The sequence below is a fragment of the Balaenoptera borealis genome, assembly GCF_965194805.1.
Source record: "Balaenoptera borealis genome assembly, chromosome: 5".
Classification (NCBI taxonomy): Eukaryota; Metazoa; Chordata; class Mammalia; order Artiodactyla; family Balaenopteridae; genus Balaenoptera; species Balaenoptera borealis.
Window position 1 is genome coordinate 48,157,004 of NC_138862.1, and position 20,375 is coordinate 48,177,378.

The following is a 20,375-nucleotide window of genomic DNA, read 5'->3' on the forward strand; positions in this document are numbered from 1 at the left end:
ACTTGGTTTAACTTAAACTTAAAAATAAATTATTTGGGGGAGGGGGCGGAAAAAAAAATTATTTGACTATGTGATCCCTAAATTATTTTGAAATTCCATATAAAGAAATCCCATAGTAATATGCTATCCCAAGTTCTTTATTAATAGTAACACCATTAACTTTATAATGACGAAATATATTTGTAAGAATCTTAAGGTGCCTTACATATTTTTAGTTATCTTTTTTTATAATATAATTTAAATACAAGAAAATGCACCAATTTTAAGGGTGCAGTTTGATGAGTTTTACCCAGCGTGTACAATCACGTAGCCAGCACTGCACTTCCATCACCCCAAAACGTTCCCTGTACTGCTTCGTAGTCAGTCCCCTTTTCCTACCCCCGGCCTTGGAAACCACTAATCTGTTTCTATCCCTATAGTTCAGCCTTTTGTAAAATTTCAGTTAAATGGAACCATTCAGTATATACTAGTCTTTTGTTCTAGCTTTTTTCACTAAAAACATAATGCTTTTGAGATTCATCCATGTTGTTACATATAGTTTTTGCCTTTGAAATTCTGAGTAGTATTCCACTTTATGCTACAGTTTGTTTTTCCAATGATCAGTGTGATGGACATATGTATTTTTCCATTTGGGGGCTGTTGTAAACAAAGTTGCTATGAATATTCATATAGAAGTCTTTGTGTGAATATATGCTTTTGTTTTTCTTAGGTAAATGTCTAGAAGTTGAATGGCTGGGTTGAATGGAAAAAATTATGTTTAACTTTATAAGAAACTGCCGAACTGGATACCAAGTTCAGTTCCATTTTTCATGCCTACCAACTATGTATGAGAGTTGCAGTTTCGCCCTACAATAAATAACATTTGTTACTGTTAGTCTTTTAGTTTTTCTGGTGGGAATGTAGCGCTGTCTCATTATGGGTTTGATTTTTATTTTACTTTCCTAATGACTAATGATGTTGAGCTTCTTTTCGTGTACTTATTTGCCATTCATATGTCTTTTTTGTGAAGTGTCTGTTCAAATTACTTGCCCATTTTTTGTTAATCAGGCTTTGTCTTACTATTAATGTTACTGAAAGTGGGAGTGTGGCTGCCCCCTGCTCTGAAGCCAATAAAGAGGCATGGTGGAACGGAAGGTTTGTTTTATTTTGGGGGCCAGCAGAAGGGGGGTGGGGGGTGGACTCCTGCCCATAGGCCAACTCCCACCCACTGACAGTCAGTGGGCAAGAGCTTTTATAGGTGAAAAGAGGGGACTACATGCAGAAAGAGCATAGGCAGCTCTGACAGTCACCTTGAAATTGGACATGGGGTGGTCTGATCAGCGTCATCTTGATTGTTTTAAGTACAGTTAATCTTCAGTTCCAGGGTTGGTTTGTTCCCATTTCTTTGAGGCCAGCTCTCAGAATTGTGGCAGCTTATGTCATGGCTGCAATTTGGTTGTCAAGTAGTTAACTTCTCCCACCTGGTGGGGGTTTTAGTATCTATAAGACAGCTCACAGGATATGGCTCAGAGTATTATCTGTAGCCCTTAAAGAACTAAAGGTCCTTGACTATGCTTAATGACTAAACTATTATTATTTAGTTTGTTGGACTGTTTTCCTTTGTTTCTGCATTTTCTCACTTCTCTGATTAAACTTATTCTTTGGCTGAAGGTTTTCCACACACAAAAGGCTGGCTGAGGACATGGGGGCAAGGACCATAAGGTCCTGCTCCGTTTCATTAAGTTGTAAGCATTTGGTGTATTTTTTGGACACAGTCCTTTATCAGAAATTTTACATTTTTTCCTCTCAATCTGTGGCATGTCCTTTCCTTGTTTTTCTTTTCAAGAGAAGTTTCTAATTTTAATGAAATCTAATTCATCAGTTTTTCCTTTTATGGATCATCCTTTTGGTACACATCTAAGAACTCCTTTGTAACTAAGGTTACAAAGATTTTCTCCTGTGTTTTTCTTTCTAAAAGTTTTATAGTGTTGTTCTTGCTTTCAGATCTAAGACCTGCACCGTGCCTGCCTCTTGTCTGTGCTAATTTGAGATCCTTTCTCACTCTTCCCATTTGGTTCTTTACTTCCTTTTCTGCCTGTTTCTGGCTTTGCACACCTTCTGATCAGAATATTCCTATCGCCTTTTCTGAGGGCTCCGAGTTCCAGTCCTGTCTCATTTCTTCCTGGAGGTCAAAATACATTGGAAATCCCCTTTGATTTTGTTACGATAAAAAAAAAGTCAATTTTTATTTTTCAATGTTTTTAAATGAATTATTTGTTTTCTAATGCTGGTTCTACCATTTTTAAAAAATTTTTATTATTTTTTTAAAGTTTTTGGCTGCATTGGATCTTTGTTGCTGCACACAGGCTTTCTCTAGTTGCGGTGTACGGGCTTCTCGTTGCAGTGGCTTCTCTTGTAGTGGAGCACAGGCTCTAGGCACGTGGGCTCAGTAGTTGTGACACGCGGGCTCTACAGTTCAGGCTCAGCAGTTGTGGCGCACGGGCTTAGTTGCTCCGCGGCATGTAGGATCTTCCTGGACCAGGGATTGAACCTGTGTACCCTGCAATGGCAGGCGGATTCTTAACCACTGCACCACCAGGGAAGTCCCAAAAAGTCAGTTTTTAAAAGTCAGCTATTGTTCAGTAATAATAACAACAGTAATAGTATTCGCGGCTTCTATTTATTGAAGAATTATGTGCCAAGTATTACACAGAATGCTTTGTGTTCAGAAATTTGTTTAAGTGTTAACTGATCTAAGATAGGCACTGTTTCTATATATGTTACTTGCTTAAGATTACATGGCTATTGAGTTGGGCCAATACTGGATCTCAGATCTGACTCTAAAGCCTGGATTCATGAACTTTTTTAAAAGATTTATTTATCTTATTTTTGGATGCATTGGGTCTTAGTTGCGGCGTGTGGGCTCTTTGTTGTGGTGCGCAGGCTTCTCTGTAGTTGTGGCGTGCAGGTTTTCTCTAGTTGTGGCGTGCAAGCTCCAGGGTGCTTGGGCTCTGTAGTTGTGGTGCGCGGGGTTAGCTGCCCTGTGTCATGTGAGATCTTAGTTCCCTGACCAGGGATTGAACCCGTGTCCCCTGCGTTGCAAGGTGGATTCTTTACCACTGGACCGCCAGGGAAGTCCCATGATGAACTTTTATGATATATTGAATATAGTTGAATTTTTAAAATTATGGTAGAATAGATACATAAAACTTCTCATCTTAACCGTTTAAGTATACAGTTCAGTAATGTTAACTATATTCCCATTGTTGTGCAACTGATCTCCAGAGCACTTATCATCTTGTAAAACTGAAACTCTGTACCCATCAAGCACAAACTCCTCATTCCCCCACTGCCTCCAGTCCCTGGCAGCCGCCATTCTGCTTTCTGTCTCTATGAATTTGACTATTCTAGGTGCTCATATAAGTGGAATTGTACATCATTTGTCTTTTTGTGACTGGCTTATTTCATTTCGCATAATGTCCTCAAGATTCATCCATGTTGTAGCACGTGTCAGGATATCCTTTTCTAAGGCTGTATAATATTCCATTGTGTGTGTGTGTGTGTGTGTGTGTGTATATGTATACATGCATACATACATGTATATGTATACACACACACCCTATTTTATTTATCTGTTAATCCATCAAAGGGTATATAAGTTGCATCCACCTTTGGCTATTATGAATAATGCTGTTATGAACATGAGTGTACAGATATCTGTTTAAGTTTCTGCTTTCACTCCTCTTGGGTATATATCCAGAAGTGGAATTGTTGGAGCATATGGTAGTTCTACTTTTAAATTTTTTTGAGGAATAGCCATACTATTTTCCAAAGTGGCTACACCATTTTACATTCCCACCAGCAGTGCATGGAGTTGCAGTTTCTCCACATCCTCACCGTCATTTATTTTCTGGGGTTTTTTTCATTCTTTTTTAAAATAATAGCCATTCTAATGGGTGTGAAGTTTTAATAGACTTGATTTTTAAATTCTTCCAGACTTTCTTGGGAAGAATGAATAATTAATAAGTATTATGTATGCATCATACACTTAACCAATTGAATTATTGATATTAATGTGCAAAATTATGAGACAGTCATGGACTTCCCTGGTGGTGCACTGGTTAAGAATCTGCCTGCCAGTGCTAATGCAGGGGACACGGGTTCGATCTCTGGTCCTGGAAGATCCCACATGCCGTGGAGCAACTAAGCCTTTGTGCCGCAGCTACTGAAGGCCGTGTGCTCTAGGGCCCATGCTCGGCAACAAAAGAAGCCCCCGCAATGAGAAGCCTGTTGCACACCGCAACAAAGAGTAGCAGCCCCCGCTTACCACAACTAGAGAAAGCCCACACACAGCAATGAAGACCCAACGGAGCCAAAAATAAATTTAAAAAAATAAAATTAAAAACAAAAAAGTCACAATAGCCACAAAGTTGAAACAAATCAAATGTCCATTAAGTGATGAATGGATAAAATATAGTACATTCAGTGAAATATTTTTTGGCAATAAATAGCATGTGCTGATACATGCTACAACATTGAAAACGTTATGCTAAGTGAGAGAAACCAGACATAAAGACCATGTATATATGGTTCTATATATAAAATGTCCAGAATAGGTAGACGTATAGAGACAGAGAGTAAATCAGTGGTTGCCAGGCTCTGAGAGGTGGGTATAGGGGAGTTCAGAATGGCTGATAATGAATATGGATTTTAAGTGCAGAAAGATATGTAAAAAAATTTTAGGCAATGGACTGTCTTGTTTTCATCTCCTATTTGGAGTGTGTACAATTAAACTTTGCAAACATTTTGAAATTATAGGGAAGAGAAGTGTTTAGAACATGATTGGGAAGAAAACAGAATTTAGAAAAAAGCATAATATATAGTTAGTTTTTCCCAGTGGCAGATTTTCTGTAACTTTTTAAGTTTTAGGAACACAACGTATAGTATAATCTAGTTGCTTTTAAAAATTAAAACTTTAAATATGATTAAATGTACAGCTTATTTGGAAAATAATTACAAAATTTCAAATTGAATTTATTAATCCTAGAAGCATTTAGAAATGAATGCTTAATTTGGTAGTGTTTGAAAATTCATGTCCCTTCACCCCCTTAACTTGGGTTGTGCAAATGCTCCAGTGTGCTAGAAATTACTCACCATTTGGTTGAGGAAGAAAAATCTAATTCAGTTGCTAACTTAAATATAATCATTAAAATAATTTCATATAAATTTAGTCACATTGTTTGCCTTGCTGTGATTAGCAGATCGGGTTACAGTGCTTAGGTGATTTTGCCACAGAACATCAGGTATGGGGAAATTCTGTTAAGTGTTATTTAAGTTTTGAAAATATGTCGTTGATAGATCATTGACAGAAACCTATACTATTTTTTAAATTAATTAATTAATTTGTTTTTATTTTTGGCTGTGTTGTGTCTTCGTTGCTGTGCATGGGCTTTCTAGTTGAGGCAAGCGGGAGCTACTCCTCGTTGTGGTGAGCGGGCTTCTCATTGTCGTGGCTTCTCTTGTTGCAGAGCATGAGCTCTAGAGCACAGGCTCAGCAGCTGCAGTGCGCGGGCCCTCCCAGCTGCTCTTTGGCATGTGGGATTCTCCCAGGCCAGGGATCTAACCCGTGTCCCCTGCATTGGCAGGTGGATTCTTAACCACTGCACCACCAGGGAAGCCCTATACTGTTATGCAAACAAATGTTATAGTTTAAAGGTACAGAGTCAGGAAGAGATGCCTTTCTGCTTCTTTCCAACCCTAAAACTTTGGATTTGTTTTGCCTTAAATCTTTGAGCAAAGAAGACAATTACTTATTTTTCATATTTACTAGGATAAATGGACAAGGCCTGTACTTTCTATTTTTAAGACCTGTCTGAATATCCAGTACATTTCTATCAACTTTATCTTGTAAGGATAGTAAGAAGCCACCATAATCAAAGAAGACTTAAAAAATCGCAACCCGCCCAGTCATACTCCACCAGACATGCGTTTTTCTTTTGGATATTAGGTATTGCTTGTTCAAAAGTAAAAAGAAATTTGCTTTCCGGGAAGGAAAGTTCTGTCTGAGAGCTAAATGCCATAGAGTTCCTATCTCTTGATAGGAAATTGACTCTTTTATGAATTAGCTTCACTGTTTTCAGCTCTTTTACTACTTTTACATGCACATTTGTAATGTTGAAGGTCTGATAACTAAACCTTTGAACACCTTGTTCAGAAGATAACATTACTTTTAATTGTTTAGTTTGTGAGAAGTGCCTTTGACGACTTAAGGTGGAGCATTTTCTGGTCTCTTGCTCGTGGTTGTGTTCCTGGAAACCACATTTGTGGTTCCCTGGGGGCAGCATCAAATAATCCAATAGCAGCTGTATCAACAGAGGTGTGCTTGTACATTATTATCAAGTACACTGAGGATTGGACATTTTGCCCCAAAGTACTGACTTTGTTGTCTGGAATAGTAAGGGATTTGGCAAAGTTCAAAAAGAAACCAAGGATTTTACACTGAAAAATGCAAAAATTCTAGGGACTTCCGTGGTGGTCCAGTGGCTAAGACTCCGTGCTTCCAATGCAGGGGGCCCGGGTTCAATCCCTGGTCAGGGAACTAAAACCCACATGCCACAACTAAAGATCCCGCCTGTCGCAACTAAAGATTCTGCATGCAGCAACTGAAAGATCCCGCATGCTGCAACGAAGATCCCATGTGCCGCAAGTAAGATATGACGCAGCCAAATAGATAAATAAATACTAAAAAAAAAAGAAAAATGGAAAAATTCTAGTTCTTCATTAATTTGGTAAAAAGAATTTTATCTCATTAAATGGTGTTTTCAGTTCATTTACACATTTACTCATTTAAAAGTATGGTATTTATTAAGAAAGATTCCATTATATTTTCTTTGTGCAATGATTACAAACAATCCTTCGAATTCTAACAGGCTGTTGTGTACATTTTGGCCAAATAGAATAGATAAACCCCAGTCTTTATCAACTATAAACCTTAATTAACTGTCTCAACAGCAGACATGACGTTTCTTTCACTTTCTGGTCCAACACTTTGGTGACCATATAGCAAAAGAACGAAATGTTTCTTGTGTGGTTACTAGTTAGATTCTTAAACATATGAGTTTGTAGTAGCTTTGTTAAGAAATCTCTCAAATTTGATCACTGCTTTTCTGTTGAATATGAACCCAAGTGATTACATTTTCATTTAATTCCTTTCCCTTAAGGGGGCAACACTTTGGGAAATTTATACAGTTAAACTAATATTCTTGGAATCCTATGAGTAGAGGAAGGGATTTACATTATCTTATTGAGAGAATGTAATGGAGTAATTTATTTTCCTCAAAAACCACAAAAATGACAAAATCCTGGTTTTCTGATCCTAGTGGGACGCTCTGCCTTTTAGCCTGCTCCAAAGAATTTTAGAAATTGGCTAAGTTAGGGATTTTTATTTGTACAGATTTCTTATGTATTGTATACTAAAATTGTAAACAATGACTGGAACCTTAGCTTTTGAGAATTCTGAGGGAATTAGCTATTTTAAGTAGTTATTTCCTGGCTAAAAAACAATTCATACCTTTGTGGAAGTTTTTTTTTTTAAGTATTATTTTAACCATATACAAATGAAAATAAAATTTATTTCATACTTAGTTTTCTCCTTAAACATAGTAGACTAAACATAACTGCTTGATGATTTACTTGATAATTTACTTGAGGATGTGGTATTATTTTGCTTTAATATATAATAAATACTGGGCTTCCCTGGTGGCGCAGTGGTTGAGAGTCTGCCTGCCAATGCAGGGGACGCGGGTTCGAGCCCTGGTCTGGGAAGATCCCACGTGCCACGGAGCAACTGGGCCCGTGAGCCACAATTACTGAGCCTGCGCGTCTGGAGCCCTTGCTCCGCAACAAGAGAGGCCGCGATGGTGAGGGGCCCGCGCACCGCGATGAAGAGTGGCCCCCGCTCGCCGCAACTGGAGAAAGCCCTCACACAGAAATGAAGACCCAACACAGCCAAAAATAAATAAATAAATAAATAAATAAATAAATAAATAAATAAATAAACAAGCCTTGCATTCCTTTAAAAAAATATATATATATATAATAAATACAGTGATGCCATTAGAGTTTTTTTCGTTCCTCTAACAGTTATTGAATCTTCACTGTAAGACAGGTATTTTTCTAGGCATGAGATCTGTATAGTTTTGTACTAGTATTCCCATACCTTGAATTCTTGGCCCAATTTTATGGTTTCTCCTTCTTGCCACTATCTGGCATAATGTTAAGAGCATAAATTCTGAAACCAGACTGTTAAAATTTGAATCCTAGTTCTACTGCTTACTAGTTGTGTGACTATAAGCTATACAACCCCCCTTTGCCTCAGTTTTTACGTCTGTAAGCTAGGGCCAGTGATATAACCTATTTCATAGGGTTATTGCAAGAATTTAAAGGCATGTGAAATGTTTGAACGGTGCTTGGCACGAAGTTAGTGCTATAGAAAGTTATTAGTCATTATCACTACTATGAATATTACTATTACTATGACTTCTCAATGCTGTTTGCCCTGTTTCCTGTTTTTAAATTTCTTTAATCTTAGAAAACAGATAACTAAGCTTGCTAGAACTAAGTGTAAAATAAGAGTAAATTGACTGTATGAAACCTGAGATTTCCTTTCAAGAAAACAGAATGTGGTGTATGCCTTGGCATTACATTTTGGCTGCCAAGAACCTTTCTTTCTTAGACATAACCTTTAATAGGTCATACTTATAAATGAGTACTGAGGAAGGAAAAACAAGAAATAAAATTTATCTTAATAAATGGGACTTGTTTTTCAGGGAAAAAGATCTTGAAGAAGCTTTGGAAGCAGGAGGTTGTGATCTTGAAACTTTGAGAAATATAATTCAAGGGAGACCACTGCCTGCTGATCTGAGGGCTAAAGTTTGGAAGGTAACTAGAAACTGAAACAAATAAAATGTAATGACTTAAGAATAATATTTTAGAATTTTTATTTTCAGTTGTCTTAGTTGCAGAAGCACATGCCACACTTAGAAAATTTATCAAACAGAGCAGCTTGCTAAAATGTGTGTTTCTGTAGTGTTTGGTATATTTAATAATTCAGGTTTTGAAAGGCAGTGTTTTCTTTTGTAGCCATTAGAAATGATGTTTATGAAGACTGTTCAGTGAAATGGGAAAATGCAACCAATGAGTAAAATAGGATATATAATTGCAGATATGGAATGATCTCAGCTATGTTTTAAAAAAAAAAGGGAGGGAGAAGAAACAGGTCTCTGGGTGTTAGAATTACAGGAGATTTTCCTTTGCTTTATTTTCCGCTTCAGCTGTTCTCTAGTACATGTGTATTATCATTTTTAAATTTTAAATTAAGATTTTTTTATGATGAAAAAAGAAGTAGTTCCCTTTGTTAAAATGTGTAAGCAAAGGATAAGATAAAAAACCATCTGTTATCTACCACTTATAGGTAAAACACATAATAACGCCTTGGTGACACATCTTATTTTTTCCATTCTACACATATATATGTAACAGAAATGGAATTACAACTGTATATAGCATTCTGAATGTTTTGTCATAGAAATTTAAAACACATACAAAAGTAGAGAGACTTGTTAGTGAACCCCCATTTACCCATCACTTAACTTTAACTGTTACCAACATTTGGCCAGTCTTATTTGATTAGTATTCTGTCCTTTCCGCCCCACCCCGCCCACTGGATTATTTTAAAGCAGATCCTTCGTAGCACACTAAAATATTTTAGTATGAAAGTCTAAAAGATAAAAGACTTTTAAAATAACCATAACACTACTAAATTGAAAAGAATAGTAATTCCTTAATGTGTCCTCACGTGGCTGAAGGGACAAGGGCGCTAACTGGGGTTTCTTTTATAAGGGGGCTAATCCCATTCATGAGTGCTCCACCCTCATGTCCTAATCACCTCTCAAAGGCCCTGCCTGTAAATACCAAAACATCGGGGTTAGGTTTCAACATAAATGAATTTGGGTGAGGGGACACAAACATTCAGTCTATAGCATTAATGATGTTTGCTTGAAATAAATTTACATATATAATTATGTAAATATTTTGTGTAATTCATTTTATTCACTGGATTAACATGAAGTAGTAAAATTTGATATAGATACATTACTTTGTAATCTTTGAAGTGTGCATTATTCCTAAGTTCAGGCCTCCATTATTACAGCATATTTTCCAAGAATGAGAAATAACATATGAAGCTATTTGCTTTTTTTATCTTTCTTCCAGATTGCTCTAAATGTTGCAGGAAAAGGAGATAGTTTGGCATCATGGGATGGTATTTTAGACCTGCCAGAACAGAACACTATTCACAAAGATTGTCTGGAGTTTATTGGTAAGTTTAATAATTGTTTTCAAACAGTGAAAAAATTTTCAAATAATGATTTTTGGATGGAGGAGTCGCTCTGTAGTAGAATTAACTTGTTATAATTTGGGATATGTTGAATTTGTAGAGGGCTAATAAATAGCTTTAGAACTTCTCTTTTGAAATTCTTATGAAATAATGTCTAATATTTTAAGAGAGTCTGATTTTTAGTGTTTCTTTTGCATTATGTTTGATTAAACATTAGCATAATTATGTTTAATTCTTCAAGTACCTTTACAGTTTTATGGCAGTTTTAAAATTGTTTTTTGTATAATTGAAGATCGGTATGATTGTATACAGTCCTCAGATTTAAGGGGGCTGTGTTCCGAAAGTTTATCTGTAAGTCGTTAAGTCATGATCTGCTATAGAAAAAGTATTGTCAATCATGGGTGAATAGGTTTCCAATCACCCCACAAGGTCTTTTGAAGATTAAATTAATTTGGTTTATATTTTTCTTTTTTAATTCATCTGTAGTCCATTGGTCTTTTTGTTTCTCTCTCTGTCATATTTTAGTTAACTTATTGACTAAATAGGCTTTTATGTGCTAACCTCAACAGAAACATTATTGCTGATGTGGGCAAAGGAAAGGGAATTTGGTGGTGGAGAATGAATCACTTTCCCTCCCCTTGACAAAGCTATAGTGGCAGCTGCCCATTATGGGGTAGATGATAATCCGTTATTTGGAAAACACTTTTTGCTTTCCAGGAATGTGGGTTATGCTTACCTTTCCTGCTTCAGATTGTCCATTCTTGTATATATCTATATGTTATATAGATATATATAAGATATATATATCTATATAACATATATATAGATCAAGTATTGTTAAGTTAGTAAATACTGAATAGCTAGTGAATATAAATAAGTATAAGGAAAAATGTGCTTTTATGCAGTTATTTTGCCCTTGACATGCTCTAAATACAGTAAGATGGTATTGTATGTTTGTAACCCAGTATTTTGTCCAATAACTGAGCATCTAACAGGCCCTTGGTAACTTTATTTTGACACTTATTTTCTAGACCAGCTTTCAGTGCCCGAAGAGAAGGCAGCAGAATTACTTTTGGATATTGAATCTGTAATTACCTTTTATTGTAAATCACGTAACATTAAATATAGCACGTCCCTTAGCTGGATACATCTACTCAAACCGTTGGTGCGTCTTCAACTGCCACGCAGCGATTTATACAACTGCTTTTATGCTATCATGAATAAGTACATTCCCAGGTAAAATATGATTTAGTTATTACACTTTTAAAAATGAATAAAGGTCTAGTTTGTTTTGAACTAAAGTTGTTAGATTTATTTTTATGGTAAAGTAAAAGGTTCAAATAATTTTTAAGGTTGTTTGAATCATAATTGTTATTTGACTTTATTTTTGTGGTTATAAACATTTTTTAGAGGATTCTTTAGTTAAGAATTTATGCAATGGAATATTACTCAGCCATAAAAAGGAACGAAATTGGGTCATTTGTAGAGATGTGGATGGACCTAGAGTCTGTCATACAGAGTGAAGTAAGTCAGAAAGAGAAAAACAAATATCATATATTAACGCATATATGTGGAATCTAGAAAAATGGTACAGATGAACCTATTTGCAGGGCAGGAATAGAGACACAGATGTAGAGAATGGGGGGTAAGGGGGAGTGGGATGAATTGGGAGATTTAGATTGACATATATACACTAACACGTGTAAAATAGGTAGCTAGTGGGAACCTGCTATATAGCACAGGGAGCTCAGCTCAGTGCTTTTAGATTGACATATACACATTAACGTGTAAAATAGATAGCTAGTGGGAACCTGCTGTATAGCGCAGGGAGCTCAACTCGGTGCTCTGTGATGACCTAGGTGGGTGGAGTGGGGGTGGGAGGAAGAGAGGTCCAAGAGGGAGGGGGTATATGTATACATATAGCTGATTCACTTCGTCATACAGCAGACGCTAACACAACATTGTAAAGCAATTATACTCCAATTTTTAAAAAAGTAATTTATGCTTCTAGGGTTTATATATGCTGTATAACTCTTCATACTTTTTTGATTTCTTTACTTATAAAAAAGTAACATTATAGTTTCTAAGTAAAAAGTAAAATTTTTGGAGTGCTGCTACTTTAAATGAGGTGCTGGGGTTACAGCTTGGAATATAGTCCTAGAAATACAGGCGTTGAACAAGTAATTAGAAGTGTGCTGAGTGTGAGGAAGGTGAAATATAGAGTGCTATGGGAATGTATAATGAGGGTGACCTAACTTGTCCTGGAGGTCAGGGAGGTCTCCTCTGGGAACGTGACACTTAAGTTGAGTCTAGACAGATGTGTAGGTCGTTGTGGGGGGCAGGGGGAGGGGGGTGGGTAGTAGCAGATGTGGCACTTACGAGGCCAGAAAGAGTTCTTATAGTTCTCAGTGCTGTGGATCAGGTAGTCAGGATTTTAGAGCCAAAAGGAACTTTTGACATAATCTAGACCAGTGGTTTGGCTGCACAGTGAACCTTTGATGCACATTGGAATCATTGGGGAGAGTTCTTAAAAATTCTGATGCCCGTTTACATACCTGACTAATTAAATCACATCTCTGAGGAGGACATCGGTGCGCTGATGTTTGTTGAGGTTTAGAGCTTCTCGGTTGATTGCAGTGTGCAGCTATTCTGGAGCTTGATAGTTAAATGGCTACCATTGTTTTCTGCTTTTCTGTGCGATAACACACTGTGTTAGGTGTAGGTCCTTTGTGTATTTTCTCATTTAAACAGTGACCACTGTAAGGTATGTATCTCTGATTTACAGCTGTAGGAACTGAGGCAAAGAAAGACATTAAATGATTTATTCAGGATTACACTTCTGCTGTATGACTGAGTCAGGATTTGAACCTAAGTTTGATTGGACACCTGTGCTGTAACTAATAAGGTTCTCCACCCTCGTTGCTTATTAGAATCAACTGAAGAACTTTTTTTTTCTTTTTCTTTTATAGCTTAAAGTATCATTCACATATTAGAAAATTCATCCTTTTAGTATGTACAATTCAGTGGTTTTTAGTATGCTCACAGAGTTGTGCAGCCATAGCCACAATCATTTTTAGAATGTTTCTGTCACCCCCAAAAGAAACCCCAATACTCATTAGCAGGCAACTTTCCATTTTCCCCCAACACTCTCAGCCCTAGGCAACCACTAATCTTTCTCTATGGATTTGCCTATTCTGGAGATTTTATATAAATGGAATCATATAATATGTGGTCTTTTGTGACTACCTTCTTTTACTTAGTATAGTCTTTTAAGGATTCATCCATATTATGGCATATATCATTACTTATTTCTTTTTATTGCCAAGTAATATCTCATTGTATGCACAATATAAATAAAATACCACATTTTATTTACTCATGCAACAGTTGCTGGACATTTGGATTGTTTTCACTTTTTAGCTATTATGAATAATGCATTTGTGAACCTTTGTGTACAGGTTTTTATGTGGACATGTATTTCATTTCTTTTGGGTATATACCTAGGAGTGGAAATGTTGAATCATATGGTAAATCTGTGTTTAACCTTTTGAGGAATTGCCAGACTTTTCTACAATAACTGCAACGTTTACTATTCCCACCAGCAGTGCATGAAGATCCCAGTTTCTACGCATCCTTGTCAACAATTTTTTTTTTTAAATTATAGCCAGACTGAGTGTGAAGTGGTATCTCATTATGGTTTTGATTTGCATTTCCCTGACAGCTAATGATTTTCTGCATTTTTTCATGTGCTAAGTGGCAATTTGTATATCTTCTTTGGAGAAATGTCTGTTCAGCCAAAGAACTTTTAAAACATACTGGTCCTTGAAGTTTCAAATATAAATACACCATGTAGAGCCATGTAGGGTTTTTTTTGTATTTGTTTTTGTTTTTGTTTTAACTCCCAGGTGATTCTAGTGTACTCCAGAGTGGAGAACCTCTGTGCTACCTGGAAGCGATAGTGCTTCGTGTTAGGGAAACAGACCCCGAGGTGCCAGAATACAGGGCTAAAGTCATGGTAAAGCTGAGACTGGAATTCATATTTGGGAGTCATTCTGTTATACTAAGTCTCTCAACTGCTTATATTTTACCACCTCTCAGTGTAACAGAGCTAGTAATAGCAAGGGACATGATGTTCCAGCTTTATCTCTACAGAATGTTGGCGGTGGTAGTTACTAGTAGAGGGATTGGGGTTTACATTGAGCTGTGTAACATACCGTCTGGTCAGGTTCCTCCGGTTACTGTTTCCATGAGTTCCACATGTAACACAATACTCCAGCCAGGGTCAGTGTTAATACCCCTGCATAGGGCCCAGCCCCACAAAATGTTGCTAGAACAGCTCCACTATAATATATCTTCTTATTACAGATTCAGATATAACATGGGTAGAACTCTATCAAGCACAGTGCTTTGCAGTGGAGAGTAACTTTGTAATACACAGCTATTAAATGAATAGATGCTGTTGCAATGGCTGACTGTCTGAGATGTTCCACTTTTTCTGAGGCAAACTAGGCAATTGTCCTTACAGTGTGTGTCCCTACTCTGCTTACAGCCTGTGTTTATGTGTTTTGTTTCAGCAGTCTATTGCCTTGCATATGTAGAGTGGGGAAAGTATTCAGACTAAGGAGGAGGTAATCTTGCCAATATGAATCCACTTCTGTCTTTGGGCATCTGAATTACCAATTTAGGGCTTTTTCTACAAAACTTCCCTGTTATCTGCAGTATTAGAAAATGGTAGATAGAGGGTCATACCAAATCCTGGCATTGACCTTAGAGCTTAGTTTTGTAGAAATTATTTTTCATTATTCCCATTGGAATAGCATTTTGAAACATTCTTTATCAATGCTTTTATGTTAAAACTGACATTCATTTCATTAACTTTTTTACATGAAGCCTTTTACCTTGTTTCAGTGTTTTTTTTTTTTTTCCTTTGGCCATGCCCTGCAGCATGCGGGATCCTAGTTCCCCGGCCAGGGATCAAACCCCCGCCCCCTGCAGTGGAAGCATGGAGTTTCAACCACTAGACTGCCAGGGAAGTCCTTCAGTTTTTTTATAGTTTGCTTTTTTTAGACTGCACATCTACCAGAATACCACTTGTTGAAATATTAAATTACATATGTGGAAGGGTAGTATGCATAATGGTTTAATGCCCAGTTTCTGTGTACAAGTCTTAGCTCCATCACTTCTTAGCTACATGACCTTGGGTGGGCTGCTTGACTGCAGCTAAGCCTCATTTTTCTCATCTGTAAAGTGAAGATGATAATAGTATCTTTCATAGAGTTGCCTGTAAAGATAAAATGAGGTAACTTTGTAAAGTGTCTATTATAGTGTCTGGCACATGGTATTTCCTCAATAAATACTGACTTTTATTATGATGGCCTGTGCTTTGAACTGTTTAAATTTTTAATGATTTATGAGACATAGGGGAACAAGGTAAGAAGTAGTACAGTTACTCAATAAGGTCAGTGTTTGGCACCTCCCAGGATTCACTCTGAACACCTGATACCCAGGCCACTTCAACAGCTTCTAAGGCTCTGGGTCCACTATTTTGGAATGTTCATCTGTGGCCATTTCAGACTTGTACCTTTGCTGAAGGATTCCTAATTGAGTACATTAACTGTGGAGCTAACCTGAAGCCTTTCTAGGAGTTTCTTCTTATTTGGCAGGGAAGAAGGGAGCTGGACTTCCTCAGGACTCTCCAGATATCCTTTTGGGATCCAAAACTTATCAGAATAACCTAAGTGGTCCCACTGTTTTCATTGGTCCTTGTAGTCCTTTCTCCTGAGTGCTGCCTGGGTTCACCTGGAAAGACTCTGCCTAGAGTTGGCTGTAGACCTGATGTTTCTACAGACTTTCTTTCAGGTCAGGTATATTAGGTGTTAGCAAGAGAGGTCTGCCCGGTTGTATCAGGCAGGCTTGCTGTTGTCAGTGCTGTGGTGTTCAGATGTTCTGGGGTAGGGAGGGGAGGTGGGTATTGCAGGAGGATCGGTTACTGACATGATCATTTCTGACCTATTAATGCAAGAAACTTTGCTTCTTTTGTTTTTTAGGGATTGTTCCCTGAAGGGGAGACCATTTCATCTTTTCCGATTACTCATCCAGTACCATGAGCCAGAGCTTTGTTCTGTTCTTGATACAAAGAAAATTACTCCAGACTCCTATGCACTCAACTGGGTAATAAAGTGAAAGTAGGAACACTTAATGAAAAATAGCTTTCTATAAAACTATAGTTAGGTTTTTTTTTTCCCCCCCAAGGAAGAGAAAGAAAAGTACTAAATTATAGACTATTACTATTTAAACCAAAGGAGTAAAATTATTGGCACTTCAAAAATGATTTTTTTTGCTCTTCACTTACATTAGTTTAAATTATTTAATATGAAGTTTAGCCTTTTGTTGTTTTACAAATATATGTAAATATATGTGATATGTTTACTTATGTATAATATATATATGTAATATATATAAATATATGATATGTATCAGTTCACTTTAAAACTGTGTGATTAAATTGTTGATAGTATGTATAAGAAATGATATCCAATGACAAGGAAAATAAGATTATCAAATGATTAATATAAAAGAATATAAAGTACATCTCAGGGACTTTCCTGGTGGCGCAGTGGTTAAGAATCCGCCTGCCAGTGCAGGGGACACGGGTTTGAGCCCTGGGCTGGGAAGATCCCACATGCCGCGGAGCGACTAAGCCCGTGCGCCACAACTACTGAGCCTGCGCCCTACAGGCCGCGAGGCACAACTACTGATCCCACACACCACAACTACTGAAGCCCGCGTGCCCTAGAGCCCATGCTCCACGACAAAAGAAACCACCGCAATGAGAAACCTGCACACCGCAACAAAGAGTAGCCCCCGCTCGCGGCAACTAGGAAAAGTCCGCACGCAGCAATAAAGACCCAACACAGCCAAAAAAATAAATAAATTTAAAAAATTTTTTAAAAAGTACATCTCAGTACTCTGTCATTCTATATTTGTATTTTTATTTTTTTAAATTTTATTTATTTTTGGCTGCATTGGGTCTTAATTGCTGCGCGCGAGCTTTCTCTAGTTGCGGTGAGCAGGGGCTACTCTTCCTTGCGGTGTGTGGGCTTCTCATTTTGGTGGCTTCTCTTATTGTAGAGAACTGGCTCTAGGCACACGGGCTTCAGTAGTTGTGGCGCACGGGCTTAGTTGCTCCGCGGCATGTGGGATCTTCCCGGACCAGGGCTCAAACCCGTGTCCCCTGCATTGGCAGGTGGATTCTTAACCACTGCACCACCAGGGAAGCCCTGTATTTGTATTTTTAAATGGGAAGTTTTATTATTCTAGGTTAGTGGTTCTCAAACCTTTTGGTCTCAGGACCTCTTACACTCAACATTTATTGAGGAGCCACGATTTATGTGGATTATGTTGGTTAGAAATTAAGAAGTTTTAACCATTTATTATTTCATTTAGAAGTAGTGATAAATCCAATACATGTTAACATAAATAACCTATTTTTAAATGAAAATTAACTATTTTCCAAAAAGAAATTTAGAATAGTGACATTTTTTAATATTTTTGAAAATCTCAGTATTTGGTTAGAGCACAGGCAGGTACATTCTCATATCTACTTCTCTATTGAATCTGTGATGATACCATATTTCGTGTAGCCTTTGGAAAATTCTGTTGTTCATTTGTGAGAGAATGAATGTGAAAAAGGCAAAATCTAAGTGTTATTATGAAAATAGCTTTGACATCACAAATCCCCTGTAAATACTCTTGGGGACTTCCAAGGCTCCTCAGACCATACTTTGAGAACTGCTCTTCTAGGGTTACTTGAAGATCTTTCTAAAACAGTGATTGGGTTCTAGAAGAATATACGTATTTTCAAAAATTGTAATGTATTCCTTGATCATGTCTTACCTAACTTTTCTTCAGGAAGGATTCCATTTCTGCCACTTACTAACCGTGTGATTTAATACACTTAGCCTCTGAGCTTCGATTTCTTCATCTGTAAAATGGAACTAATAATAGTACCTATCTCAGAAGGTGATGAGATGAGTAATCAGGAAATGGTGACTAGAGAATCGCAATTGGTTTCAGCCCTGGCATACTAAATCTCATACTGCAGCAGCCTATTCTTTCATTCCCTCTCGGCTGCAGTCTTCTCACTTTGAGTAAAAATAATAAAATTGTAGTTTCTCTGAGATTCATATGTTGCTATTAAATCTACTTATTTGTGTTGAAGTAAGAAACTTTCTTTAAGCATTCTGATACGTTAATAGAGATCTCTCTCGTCACATCATGCCTGGGAAATGCCATTTCTGTGACCAGAACTCTGAAGTAGTACTCAGTGCTGCTAGCAGATTTTAACTGATTACTGAAACTACCAGTTTCACTTTGTCAATGCCCCAAGTAGTTCATTCTTGCTACTAGTATCATGTCTATGGAATGGAGTCTTTTTTTTTTTTTCAATCATGAGATGAAACAAAACAAATTCCTAAACTTTGAGAACTCATAACTGTGAATGATGCAGTGGTAGCTTTAGTTTAGCTAACTGAATTTAATGATGACCATATCTTGCTATTCTGTTTGTATTTCATCTTCTGTATTTGTAATAGTAATTTTTAAACAGTTACAGAAAACATTAGAAGCATTATGTACTTTAAAAGCTTTGTGGTCAACTGTAATAGCAGTTACATCAGCTTTGGAGTGTCAGGCTTTTTCTAGCCCAAACATCACCATTTACTAGCTCTGTGATGTTAGGAAGGTTATTTAATATACGTCTGTTTTCTTACCTATAATATGGGGAGGAAAATGTCTATTTTGAAGGACTGTTGTGAGAATATTTAGAATAAGAGATATTTAATAAAAGATATGTGGCAGTAATTTAGAACTTGGCACAAAATATTCACTAAATGTATGTGTTCTCGTTAGCTCCCTTTAGCCATTAAGAATGTTTGAAATTTAACTTCTAGACGGAATTGTTTCTGTATCTAATAAAAATGGAATAATCTAAAAATATCACTGAAGTTATGCAATTTAAAACACAGTTGGGCTCTAGAGGAACTTACACATTAACAATTCTTTTATTTGAAGTAGAAAACCATAGAGCTCCTGAAACGTTTTGAGGGACATGAATGTTGTCTCATCTGTTTCAAATGATGTACAACTAAGATTGGGGAACAATTTGCCTTTAAATTGTCCTTACAATTTCATTTGATGCTCATAACTCAAATTACCATGCTTGATCCTCACAGTTACCTTGCAAGTTAAGTACTATAATAGTTACCCTTACAGAGCTTGTGGGTAATTATGCTAGTTATTATGCTGCGGCAGATATGTGCTAGTTACTGTATATATCCTAGGTTAGTTGTCTTCCTCTTTACCACAACAGTGGTAGAGGATGGGTAGTAGTATTCCTTTTTTTTTTTTAAAAAACAGAAGTAGAAGTGGAAGCTCTAGAGGTTAAGTGACATACCCTAAGTCATACAGCTAGTAAGTGGCTTCATTGTGCCTTGAATCCACATGTTCTGCCTTTGGATTACATACAGTAAAGTTAAGGTACAAGTTAAATATCAGGTACAGACAGTTTCATATAATGTTACGCATTTGCCTGAATACTTTTAAAAGAACAGGTCGTTGCCAGTGGTTTATATCTCTCATTTCATTTCCTGATTACAGCTTGGAAGTCTTTTTTCCTGTTACTGTTCCATTGAAGTCACTCAGGCAATATGGGATGGATATCTACAACAAGCAGATCCATTTTTTATTTATTTCTTAATGTTAATAATCCTTGTTAATGCAAAGTAAGTATCAAGTTGGCTAGATTTTTTCCTCTCTGTTCTCAGGGTGCTCTGTTAATATTTAACTCAAATCCATTTGATTCTCTTTTTACAGAGAAGTCATTTTGGCACAGGAGTCTGACAGCAAAGAAGAAGTTATCCGTAAGTATTATTTAATGTGGAGAAAGCATTTCAAGTCAGTTTTCTGAAACTCAGTTTCCTCATCTATAAATTTAGAATAT

At 36.9% G+C, this 20,375-nt stretch overlaps 1 protein-coding gene across 8 annotated transcripts in view; it reads left to right on the top strand.

Moving 5' to 3' along the window:
* The window catches only part of TBC1D23 (TBC1 domain family member 23), a 67,980-nt gene that overhangs the window by 16,530 nt on the left and 31,075 nt on the right, over positions 1–20,375 (top strand). For 4 of the 8 annotated variants that reach the window (XM_082392094.1, XM_082392096.1, XM_082392098.1 and 1 more), the window contains 6 exons: positions 8,808–8,919; positions 10,252–10,357; positions 11,407–11,611; positions 16,423–16,546; positions 20,033–20,157; positions 20,249–20,295. In XM_082392094.1, the coding sequence (XP_082248220.1) occupies positions 8,808–8,919; positions 10,252–10,357; positions 11,407–11,611; positions 16,423–16,546; positions 20,033–20,157; positions 20,249–20,295 (719 nt within the window). Of the gene's footprint in view, positions 1–8,807; positions 8,920–10,251; positions 10,373–11,406; positions 11,612–16,420; positions 16,561–20,032; positions 20,158–20,248; positions 20,296–20,375 lie in introns of those variants that run through there. The other 4 variants (XM_082392099.1, XM_082392095.1, XM_082392097.1 and 1 more) reach the window with 2 other exon arrangements.